Raw genomic sequence first — 12,574 nt, 5'->3', positions numbered from 1 at the left:
TAAAGGTTAAACGAATCTGGACCATACTTAGGTATAACCTCAACTAGAAAATGGGTAAGGAACTAGCTAGAATTTCTTACCTTGGTGGGAGGGGAGCAACTTTTCTTCTCACTGTTCTTTTCAGAAGCAGGTACTAAGGGTAGAGTCCCATCCACAAGGATCTCAGAAGTAAAGAACCAAGGAAGAGTGTCCCTGAGAGGAGAATATCTGGTGTTTCTCTTAAGCTAGGCAACCCATACCAACACAACTGTGAGGCAAACATTATTTCCTTTGATACTAGAAAACTTTTTTGAAGTATATAAGCCAATTATTATTTTTACCCATTTTGTAGGAAACTAAAGCTCATAGAGGTTCAGTGACTACGATATAGTCACACAGCTAGAAAATAGTAAAACTGAAAATCAAAACCAGGTATTCAGGCCTAGAGGCAGATAGATGATACAGTGGATAGAGTAGTGGGCATAACATCAGGAAGACCTGAACTCACACCCTGCTTCAGACACTTATTAGCTCTGTGAACATGAGATAGTCACTTAATCTCTGTCTGTCTCAATTTCTTCATCTATAAAATTAAGAGGGCCTACCTCCCAGAATTGTTGTGAGGATCAAATAAGATGATTTTTGTAAAGCACTTAGCACTTTCCCTGGCACACTAAATACTTATTCCTTCCTTCCATATCCATTAGTTTTCCTAGTAAACTGTGTACACTGTTGTGCTTCCTCAGCTATGTGTAGTATTGAAGACATTTGGCATTGAAGAACATATAGCCATCATTATCTGTTTTTATTATTGAACAAATGTCTACTGGAAGAACAAAAGACTTCCCCAGAGGAACAGGATAAGTCAAAGGAAGTATCTAAAGTAAAATGTGGCCACAGTGGAAGAACCTAGAGAGAGAGAGAAAGGGGATTGGAGAGAAAGACAGAGAGACAAGAGACAGATAAACAGACAAGAGAGAGAAGAAAAACTCATGTTGAGGCAGCTAGGTGGCGCAATGGATAAAGCATCGGCCCTGGATTCAGGAGGACCTGCGTTCAAATCCTGCCTCAAACACTTGACACTTACTAGCTGTGTGACCCTGGGAAAGTCATTTAACCCTCATTGCCCCACTAAAAAAAAAACACAAAGCAAAAAAAAAAACACCTTGTGTTATAGGATTTTATTTTTAGAATGAAGATGGGAGAGAAATGAGAAATATGGAACAGGGTGGAATGGAAAGAACTACTTCAGAGGAGTCTTCTCAATGGCTCTTCTTCCCTTGATAGGTGCCTCTGCCATAGGCTCCCTGATATTTCATTAGATATTCCAAATAATAAAAGATATGCTGATTCTAATAATCATAAATATTTCAGAATTGTAAAAGAAATAAAGTGAGGTAGGAAATCTCTTGAATGAAAAAAATGCATATATATGCAATTTTTTTTTATTGTTTACATAATCATACATAACTTTATTGACCATTTCAACATCGGTTCCAATAAATAATGATTTTTAGAGTCATTTTTAGTCACTTGTCACTTATTGCTCCTGGGACATATACTGAGTGATGCAAGAGTTCCTTCTTCATTATGACGGGAAAGAGCAAAGTAAGGGCGAAGAGTCCCTTGAAAGTTCATTTCTGGGGAACTGAAGATAAGGTTTTCTTCTACGACATTGTAAAATGCTATATGTCCCTTTTCATAATCAAGAAAAATGCCCATCTTATCTATGGGCTCACTCACAAAATGGCCATGTTGTAATTTCCAGAAGAAGAAATCATTTACACATCTGTAGCCTTCTAGTGCACATATATCTTCAGGTAATATGGAAAGGTTCCCATTTTGGATGGCTGAAACTTTACAGACACCCACTTCCCACTCTGTATTATCTCCCCACTCTATTTCCCAATAGTGTTTGCCTGAGGTAAAGGTCTGGACCCCCAATACAATAAAAGAATCCACAGATATTTCTTCACTGTCAGGCAGGATCTGTAGGAAACTTCCACACTTGACATGCTTCATATCTTCAGACAAGATGAGATGAGGATTGGCTGTTTCAGGATCCAGAGTTATATCCCTATGGTAGCTCTTGAGCATTTCTCTCAAGCAAGTGATGGGCCAGGTGCTCCAGATAGAGGAATCAACGTTCACTTCTTGAAGTAGCTGCTCCTCATTCCATTCAAATGGGATTTTCATAACCTGAAACATTTCTGATGGTGCCTTGTCCAAATTCTCCTCCACATCTAATACCATTCTTTGGAGTTTTTGGATTTCTAGTAATAGTTTGGCTTTGTTCACTTTATGTTTGGCCATGTTGTTTCTGAATTCCTGTCCTAATCTTAGCAGGTGTTGGTTTTCTTCATTCCGTAAGAACTGGTAAATTTTCTCATATTCAGAAATAATTGATTGTTTGAGAGAATTTGCATCCTCCTTACAATGTGCCTCCCTCCTTTTCATTTTCTTCAATGCAGTTTTAAGTTTCTCTTCTTTCCTTTGCAAGATATGCTGTATCTCCTGGAGCTTGTTCTTGTATTGTTCAGCAGCCTTGTCCATGGGAAGAACATGATGATGCTTGTGCTCTGGAGTTAATGAACAAGACTCACAGAGGGGTCTCTGGTCTTCCTCACAGAAGAGCTTCTCTTTTTCCAGATGTTGGTCACAGGTGGTCAGGCCCAGCATGCTCTGAAGCAAATAAGGTCTGATCATTTTGCCCTTGAGGGAAAGATTCTGCAGGTTCTTGTTGGGCACCAACTTGCTGATTTGGATGACCTGTCTACACTCTGGACATGTTGTTGTGGAATCAGCTCCATTCCTGCACTGCAGAAGACACTGTGTGCAAAAGCTATGACCACATTTGACAAGCACTGGGTCAGTGAAGTCGCGCAGGCAGATGGGGCAAATGAGGTCTGCTTTGAAGCTTTCAAGTAAGTCTTTGGCATCCATGTTCCTAGGCAGGAAGGTGGGTTAGCGGCACCAAACCTGGAGCTTCACCACAAAGCAGCAGTCATCAAAACTATCTGGTACTGGAAGGTGGGGCTGCATCCCACCTCTTTCCAGCTCCAACACAAAAATCGCAATTTTTTAATATTATGGACCCAATCAATTTGTACCCTGAAAGATTTGTGTTATTTATATATCTTGCATTTTGTAGAATGCTTGACACATATTTTTGTAATATGTTAGCTACATAGTTTGCATGGGTATCAAATAATTAACAGTGGTGAATACATTGGCCAGTAGAGACACTCGGAATCATAGAATTTGAGAGTTGTAGGGTATCTCTGAAGTCATTTATTCCTCTCCAGGTATTCCTCCTGACTCTCCCAGTCTCTCCTTCTGATGTCCCAGAAACCTCTTCAACCTAGAAGCTCACTTCACCCTTGGATTTCATATATTGAAAGTATCCTCCTCCTTCTACCCTAAGATATCTCTCTCTCTAATTAGCTAGTTCCTTCCAGAGCCTCCATTTCATTCCTCTACAAGATACACTGTTCATTCTCCTAGACTTTCTCTACAATGTCCCTGTGCCGGGTAACTTTCCATCTCACCCCCTTTCCTTCCTTCTACTTTTCAGCTCCCTTTTGTGTGTTTGTTTGTTATCTTTCCCCATTAAAATGTAAGCTCCTAGGGGCAGCTAGGTGGTGCAGTGGAAAAAGCACCGGCTTTGGATTCAGGAGTATCTGAGTTCAAATCTGGCCTCAGATACTTGACACTTACTAGCTGTGTGACCCTGGGCAAGTCACTTAACCCTAATTTCCCTGCAAAAATAAAAAAAAGTAAGCTCCTAGAGGGAAGACTGTCTTTCTCTCTGCTTAAATTTGTATTCCTAGCACTTAGCACAATACCCTGTACACATGTTTAATAAATACTTGCTGACTTGCTAACTTGATATAGCCCAAATCTCATGCCCATCTATAGGTTGGTCCCATAGAGGGCAGCTTACTCTAACCTCTCCCCTCAGGGCTCTTGAGGTAACCCTGAGAAAGTGTTCCAGTATTTTTGTTCACAAGCCCCTCCTTTCCAGTATGCTTCCTGTTTGACATATTTAACTTTATAACCAATATCCTTAACCAGTTGTTGTAATAATAGACAATGATTACCTGGTAATTAAAAGACTACAAAATACTTTACATTTTAAAATTATTTTGATTCTCATAAAAAAAAACCTATGAATTAGGTACTCTTATTTTTCTCATTTCACAGAAAAGCAAACTGAGGCAGGCAAGGTTAAGTGATTTGACATTAGAAGTTAAGTCACATAGTAGTATCCGAAATATTGTACTCTGTCTACTGTGTCACCTAGCTGCCTCATCTCTTATATCAGTTAAACAATCAACATCATTTCTTTACAAAATGTTTTCTGAAAAGGTACAGCAAGGACAATAACATTGACCCCCTGACACATACACGCTTTTTCTCACATAAGTACCTACAGAGTCCAAGGGGAAATAACCTCAAGCTTTCCACATAGCCCATGTGGCAAGAGGTGACTTGCAGCTCCTAGTTGGATATGAGTCCTTTTCTCATAGCTGTTGTGAAGTTCCCTATCAATGAAGTTCTTTATTGTATTTGGAGGGTCAGACCCCTTGCAGAGTCTTGAATCTACTTTTCCTCGATGTCTAGTTTCTCCTCAGCTTCCAATGCAGATATTGCTATCATCGACTGATATTCCATGAATATTTTGACCATTCCCAATGAGAAATCCAAACATTTGAAGTCTTCTTCAGTGCTCCAGGGCCTTCCCATGCTACAGACACCATTCTTGGACCAAACCTAGCTCTTACGGCCACTTCCTGCGTCCTGGCTATAATCTCTAACTGCTCCTATTTTCATGCCTACATCTGCTCCTACAGAGCATGGAGGTAGGATTCATAAGCCAGCTGGCATGAGATTAGACCTTAAGGAAGGACCACAAACAGTCTAATCCCCTGTGTGCTTCAGTGGACCTTCCTCTAACTGCAGCTTAAAAATGCCAGACTCAATTCCAATACCAGCCTCAATAACCCTAGCCATAAGAGACTACAGATGTGTGCCACACACAGGTCATTTTCAACTGTTTTCAACTGGTTTTGTTCTTTCCATTTGTTCCATTGTTATAGTGATTGTGTACATTGTTTTCTTAGTTGTACTTCACTTTGCATTGGTTCATGTAAGTCACAAATACATACATATGTGTTCATCATTGTTATTTCAACACAATAATATTTCATTTTATTCACCTATCACAATTTGATTAACTATACCTCAGTTAATGGGAACTTAATATCTCAGTTCTTTTCAAAGCCCAAAAAGCAAGTAGCTCATCCTCATCCTGTGATTAATCATCTGAGAAGCAATTTTCATTGTTCAGCAATAGTTCAGGGTATACAGAAAGGGACCAAAGTACATGCCTATCTCCATAACAGATGCACCAGTCCAGAAGAACAAGAAGTTCCTCTGATTACCCTATTACATAGAAAGCATTTCCCCATAACGTTTGAAGTTGTGATTTGTTATAGTTTTAAATTTCTTTGATTTTAATTTTGTACGTAAGTGTCGGCATCGATAGCTTAAAGGTCTATGAAAAACTGAGTTTTTTTGAAAAGAAAATAGTCATAAACAAGATTTTCCCATAAGATAATAACAATCCTCCTTTGGTGAATTAAATGCTCTGAAGATGCACCATCAAATGGCAGGAAAAGGCTGATGCCCTTTCAGAGAATCACAACACTACAGAATTCCAGAGTTGAAAGAGTTCTCAGAGTTCATCTTCAAACTGTACTAGAACAAGAATACTCTTGATGACATCCTGATAAGGATTTTTAAATAAATAGTCAAGTTGATTAAGATCTCTGAATAAGTTATTTCCCTCACTGACATGACTACATCAGACTTACTACCTTCATAGAAACAAACCCTGTGGTCCCATAAAAGTGAAACCATAGATATAGATCCCCAAGTACTGATTAGAAAATTCATTTGAGGAGGCAGCTAGGTGGTGCAGTGGATAAAGCACTGGCCCTGGCTTCAGGAAGACCTGAGTTCAAATCTGGACTCAGACACTTGACACTTACTAGCCCTATGACCCTAGGCAAATCACTTAACCCTCATTGCCCGGGGGGGGGGGGGAGGAAAAAGAAAAAAAAAAGAAAATTCAATTGGCTGTAGTAAAAAATGAAGTCAAAATTATAGAAACTAAGCATGGAAAAGAACTAGTGGGTATATCTAGAAAAAACTCTATGATGAATATGCTTGATGGAGGTGAACAACTTCCTCTTCTGGTAATTTAAAATCTGTTTCTTCACTAATAGCTTATAATAATAGCTACCATTTTATAACACTTTAAGATTTACAAAGGGCCCTTCATATATTATCTCACTGTATCTTCCCATCAACTGTGAAAGGTAGGTGCTATAATCATACTGATTTCACAAATGAGGAAACTGATGCAGAGGGTGGTTAAGCGACTTGCCCAGAGTCACACAACTAGGAAGAGTCTGAGGCAGGATTTGCAAACATGTCTTCTGAATCCATTTCCAGTGCTGTATCCACAATGCCTCCTAAACTATGCTGAAGTATTTCCTGCCTTTTCCATTTAGTCTCTCTTCTTCAACTATTTTTTCTTTATTTCCTTTTCTCATGTCCTTTTCTCCCTACCATCTCTCCCTTTTTCAAATTCCAAAGTGAGTTAAGATTAGAGGCACAACAAAAATTATTGGTACATGGGACAACTGATGATGGCCAGTGGAAAATTTCAGTTCTTTTTGTATGATTAACTTCAGTCTCTGCTCATAAGCATTCTTTAGGTGTCAGAGAAGAATGGTCTTAATATTTGCTTCTATGATTACATGACTCTCACAGCACCTGACGGCATAGATAGATTGATAGATAGATAGATAGATAGATAGATAGATAGATAGATAGATAGATAGATAGATCTATGCCGTCAGGTGCTGTGACAATCATTCCAACTTCATTCCCAAAGTGACTCATATTTCTCAGTTGTAACACACCAAGAAGGGAGCATAATTATCAGATTTGGGTTTTTTGATGTATTTCAACACTCTGGGTAACTGCTGAGAGTCATGTAACATTTTTTTTCTGACTCCACAAAACTCTGGATTCCAAGATGACGATATCACAGCTACTTCAAGAGGGCTCTGGAATAAATTTCATTGCCAAGACAATTTCTTACTTGTTCTTTGAAGAGATGCTGCTCAAAGAGGTCTTTCAGGCAGTAAGAATCACATTCTGGAAGATTCAAACCTGAAAGACTGAAGAGTTAACAGAAGTACAGATTATTCTTGATTTAAGTACATTTACATCACTTAAATTAGATTAAGTGAAGAATTCTGAAAGAAATCCACATAAAAAACAAACACCTGTGTTAAATTTGCTTTACAGTACCCAGATCTCTCTCTCTCTCTCTCTCTCTCTCTCTCTCTCTCTCTCTCTCTCTCTCTCTCTCTCTCTCTCTCTCTCTCTCTCTCTCTCTCTCTCTCTCTCTCTCTCCCTCTCTCTCTCTCTCTCTCTCTCTCCCTCTCCTCCTGCTGGTCTGCTCAGCTGCAGCCTCCCCTTCCCCTCCCCCACAAAATACCTCCAAGTGAAAATGGAAGAAGGGACAGGCATAGAAACTGCTACCTTGAAGCTGAGGACACCTTTGCTCATTCATCCCCCCTACTTCATGACTGGCATTCACACCCCTGGTGGAGAGGGTTCTTCCTTCATGTACTGGGTGTCTGTCCCCTGCCTCATGTGCTCCTCTTTCTCTTCCTCTCACTTTTCTATGTCCTAGAACCATGTATAGGGCTCCCTCCATCCACAGGTACATGGTCCCCTTTCTGCTTCCCTCCCTTTATCCCTTCTTTCCCCAGGTCAGTGAGCAAATTGGTATTACATAAAAATCACATTAGAGGTCTGCTGAACAGTCCACTGACATAAAGTGATAACTGTCTGTAAATGGTTTTAATCTTATTAATTGCAAGGTACTAATTCAAACCAAACTTTCTGGATCCTCAGCTCCCCATCACAGCATTCTATTTATGTACCACTTGTTTTTGAAGAAGGCTACTTCCAGTGGAAATTTGCAATACATAACAATTCTAAGAAAGAAAGAAAAAAAAACCTTTTTACTGCCCAGAATCTAAAAATAAATTTTAATAGAAATGTTTGCTAAAGAAAAAATGACTTTTTATCTTTGAAGAAAATCTTACATCTTGCCATTGATTTGGTACTGGAAACTGAGAATCATAGACATCTTTAAGGGAATAAATGAGAAATTCACAGTTATATTTTCCTATGGCTACCAGTTTTCATTTGAATCAATCATGGGTAAAAATCAAGACTTTCTTTTGAAGAGCTTGCTCTACATTTTTAAATGTTCTGGCCATGCCCAATTTGCTGCTGGCAAATGACAGTTTCTTCTACAAATTTTGCTGTAGTTTTCTAACCAAAAAGCAAAGCCTTGAAAAGGACAATTTTGCCAATTTAAAGCATAGGCATGCCATATATTTCTTTTCTTAAAAAAATGTATTCATTCATTTATTTATTTGTTCGTTCATTCATTCATTCATTCATTTATTTTTGCAGGGCAATGAAGATTAAGTGACTTGCCCAGGGTCAAGTGTCTGAGGCCAGAATTGAACTCAGGTCCTTCTGAGTCCAGGGCCACTGTTTTACCTAGCTGTCCCCATATATTTCTTTAACAAACTTGCTTGACCCCTGCTCTCACATAGCCATTGGAGATTCAGGCTTGAGTATCCTGCTTCTGAGGCCCATTCCACTGGAGCATTGCAAGCTTAAAGATCACAAGTGGTTAAGAGAAACAACAAAAGCAACAACTCTTCTTCAAAGGCTCCCCAATGTCTTGACTCATTTATTGACTTTTTGTTGATGACTAAACGAAAGGTTCCAGCTGTGACTAGATGTCCCGAAATGTGAATATTTTTAATGTTAGCCTGTCATAAATACCTATTTTCTTTATTTTCAGGTGACATACTATGTCTAAGCCAGGACATTGGTCCTGTGGAGATGTCTGCTTAAAACCATGATGCTTGTTTGTAATAAGTTAAAATATTGTACAGACTAAGTTTAAAATATATTCTAAATAAAAGATGAGGGAAAACCTAAAGGTATCTTCCCAAACTATCTTGATAACAAGTTAAGTTTTTTTTCCAAAAATAATTTGTTTTTAAGAGTTTTTCTAGAGATACTCAATCTTTTGTTTGGACATAAAACTTAGTGCCGTGTGTTATGCACCAAACTTGGAATAACTTGACATTTTCCTATGTAACTTCTGACCTTGAGAAAAACAGCACTCTTGGGCAACAGTTTTATTCCATTTTAGACTTTGTTTTATGGAATATCCAAATGAAAACTTTTTCCATGTCTCCATTGAAATATTAGCCCTTTTAAAAATGGCGAGAGCCAACAAATCCACATTGAGTTTTGTAACATTTTATCAAATAAGTTTCCCTGGATTAGAAAAACTCAAAATAAAAATTTTAAAAAGCCAAATGATATTAACAAACTGGAACCTCTCCAGCAGTGGGCACAAAGAAAATGTATGAATTAGAAACACTTCTTTAAGAGTGGCAGAGACAGGGCAGCTAGGTGGCACAGTGGATAAAGCACTGGCCCTGGATTCAGGAGGACCTGAGTTCAAATCCAGCCTCAGACACTTGATACTTCCTAGCTGTGTGACCCTGGGCAAGTTACTTAACCCTCATTGCCCTGCAAAAAAAAAAAGAAAAGAGTGGCAGAGACAGATTTTTGCACTCAATATTAGGTAAATTTTCCTAAAATTTAGAAGTCTTCAAAAACGTAATGGGTTGTTTTGTTTTAGGAAGTAATAGGTAGTTAATCACTTGCTGAAGATATTATAGAATGTCCTCTTGATCTGATATGAATTAAACAATATGACCTTTAACTCTGAGAATCTGTGATTCTACAACCATTTTGCTTAGGCTAAAGTCAGAGTGATCCTATTAGGCAGTGGGCTCCTTGAGAGGAGGGATTGTTTTTAAGCCTTTCTTTGTAGTCCCAGTGCTTAACACAATGACTGACATAATAGATACTTACAAGATGCTTGTTGACTTTCCATGCCATAAACAGGGAGTTCTTTTAGAGTCACTTCCTGAATTTTCAATTTATGTGCACTGATGGAATTGATCTGTATTGGTGACTATGGCCTGGGTTTAGTTTTAGATCTGACCATTAACCTCTGTAGACCTCATTTAACCTCTGTAGATCTTCATTTCCTCAGCTGTGTATTTGTCTCTGTGTGTGTATCTGTGTGATTTGAGGGTAGACGGGTGTTGGACTAGATAATTTCTAAGAGTCTCTCTAAACTCTAACCTTCTATGATTATATGTATAAATTGAGGAAACAAGTGGTTGTGTCAGCTGCTTTCTGGGGATCCAACTTCCTAGTGTGAGTGATTATTGAGAGAGAATTATGCCTAGGGGCATACTACTCATATATGGAAGGAGGTTGCTAGTCCTTATTGTACAATGTTATTAGAATTGTTTTATCTATTTAGATTGATGTTGTTAATTTATAAATTGATTTAAATAATTTTGAGATATTCAAATGAAGGGAATCACAATTCTTTCAGAATCTATCACTATAAATAATGCAACTTTAACTATGTTGTTCAATATCTCTGTGTCAGCTCTTTTTCTGAATAATAAAAGAGTTAGAATTAGCAAACACTTTGGTAATAAAATTAAAAACAAAATTATTTTTTGAGGTAGCCTCTCCTTTGCCAAAGACTACTTTTGCATTGCATAGTTCTTCTCCTTATGCCTAAGACTCCCTCTCTTTTTTGAAATTATATGCTCAAAAGCTTTCCTGTTATGAACTTCCACATTCCATTTCTCAGGGAGAGTGAGTCATTGGCCAATCTTTTTTCCTTTCCTCAGAAATGAGAAATATGAACTCAGCCAGATGCACTTATTGTCCCTCTTTATAAAACTTGTTACCTATCCCTGTTTTGTTGGGATCCCAGTAGGTTGGCTGTTCTAGTGTGGGTGCTTTTTGAAGTGCTGATTTCCAACAATGGAAAGAAGTTCAGGCCTGATGGAAAATATCAAACCGTAGCCATTTCCCACTTAAAGACCTTAAGATGAAAATATGTAAAGTCTGAAGAGCAATAGCTCCCTAAAACCATTGTTAAACCATCTTCTCTCTCCTAACAGAGTCCAAGAACCAGCATACTCAAGGATTGTGGACCATTCTGGAATTATCCTGGTCCTACTTTGTATTCTGTCCCCCCAGCCTCAAACTTGTAACTGTAACTCTCCAACCTTCATTTTTATGAGTTAAAATATGCTCTTAATGAAAGGCTTCTTGGCTTTAGTATGACTATTTGACTCTTCTTTTTTCATTCTCAAAGCTTTTTTAGTGAAATAAGACAAAATAAAATTGTGATTCTACAATTCCATTCATCAAATTCAAATTGATAATCATTTACTAAGTGCTTACATAGTCTCTCCTCCCAAAGAGTTTACATCCTACTAATGAGGTTCTTAACTTCATTTATTTATTCATTCATTTATTCATTTATGTATTTATTTATTCATTCACTCATTTATTTATCCACTCATTTATTTATTTATTTATTTAGTTAGTTAGTTATTTTGTCATAAACTCCTTTGGTAGCCTTTGGACCCTATCTCAGAATAAATACAATTAATATTCAAATGAAACCAATTTGAGTGATATATTAAACATATTTTAAAAGAACAAGTTTTCAGACCCAAGGTTAAACCCTGTACTAGTGGAAAATTACTATGTTTTTAACTCTTAGACAGGATGGAAAAAAGATAAGAAGACCTGGGTTTAAATTCTGTCTTTCTCACTTACTGTGACCTTGAGCAAGTTGTTTAACTCCTCTGAGCCTTAGTTTCCTCATTTATAAAATGAAGGGGAGAGTGGTATTGGATTTGATGGGCTCTATTGTCCTTTCCATATGGAAGTTTAGGAACCTACGGAAAACAAATGAAAAAAAAATTCTCTGTTGAATATGGATTGTCATATTTCAAAAACTCTAATATCAAAGTATTCTTTATACTTTACATTTTTAAAGATTGAATCACTGCTACTAACAGACTAAATTTTGTAAAAGACAAGGGAACTTCTGAGTTTATTGTGAAAAGGGCATGTGGAAATGTAACCCAGTCCTATTATCCTTCCAAGATAAAAATCTTGAGGTATCCTTCAGATACTGTAATGTGCTTTGAACTTTGGCTCAAGTTATTTCCAGGAACATCCCTCATTTCCACCAGGGTAGATACCAAATAAGACAGTACAGTGCAAATCATTTGTTTAAAGTCACTGAAGGAGGTGGGGGGAAATCAGTCGGCTGTTTATTAAAACCAGACGATGATGTCCAATGATTTGTCTGGAGCACTTCTGAGCTGGGAGGGTTTCTACTTCTCTGTGACAGCTGCACATTCTTTCCTGCCTGTATTGTTTGAACTCTGTCCAACAGTGCAATCATTAAATCTTTGATAGCTGTTGTTTAAATACCAAGAAAAAATGGCATTTTGTTTTAAGTGAGAAGAGGAGATGAGTCTTGTATTACATTAAAGGAATTACTGCTTATTAGGTCATT

At 37.8% G+C, this 12,574-nt stretch overlaps 1 protein-coding gene across 1 annotated transcript; it reads right to left on the bottom strand.

The window, feature by feature from the left end:
- Positions 1 to 1,515: 1,515 nt before the first annotated feature.
- Positions 1,516 to 2,436, bottom strand: LOC122747452 (probable E3 ubiquitin-protein ligase TRIML1). The gene has a single exon (XM_043993463.1). It carries the CDS (start codon positions 2,434 to 2,436, stop codon positions 1,516 to 1,518), a length of 921 nt encoding a protein of 306 aa, XP_043849398.1.
- Positions 2,437 to 12,574: the final 10,138 nt, after the last annotated feature.

This window comes from Dromiciops gliroides, chromosome 3 (assembly GCF_019393635.1).
Source record: "Dromiciops gliroides isolate mDroGli1 chromosome 3, mDroGli1.pri, whole genome shotgun sequence".
In the NCBI taxonomy this organism is placed as follows: domain Eukaryota; kingdom Metazoa; phylum Chordata; class Mammalia; order Microbiotheria; family Microbiotheriidae; genus Dromiciops; species Dromiciops gliroides.
The sequence above is the reverse complement of the archived record's forward strand: the minus strand, read 5'-3'. Positions and strand labels throughout refer to the sequence as shown.

Bases quoted from the DNA above. Each gene is read 5' to 3' on its own strand.
- LOC122747452 (XM_043993463.1), bottom strand. From the start codon at position 2,436: ATGAAAAGGAGGGAGGCACATTGTAAGGAGGATGCAAATTCTCTCAAA.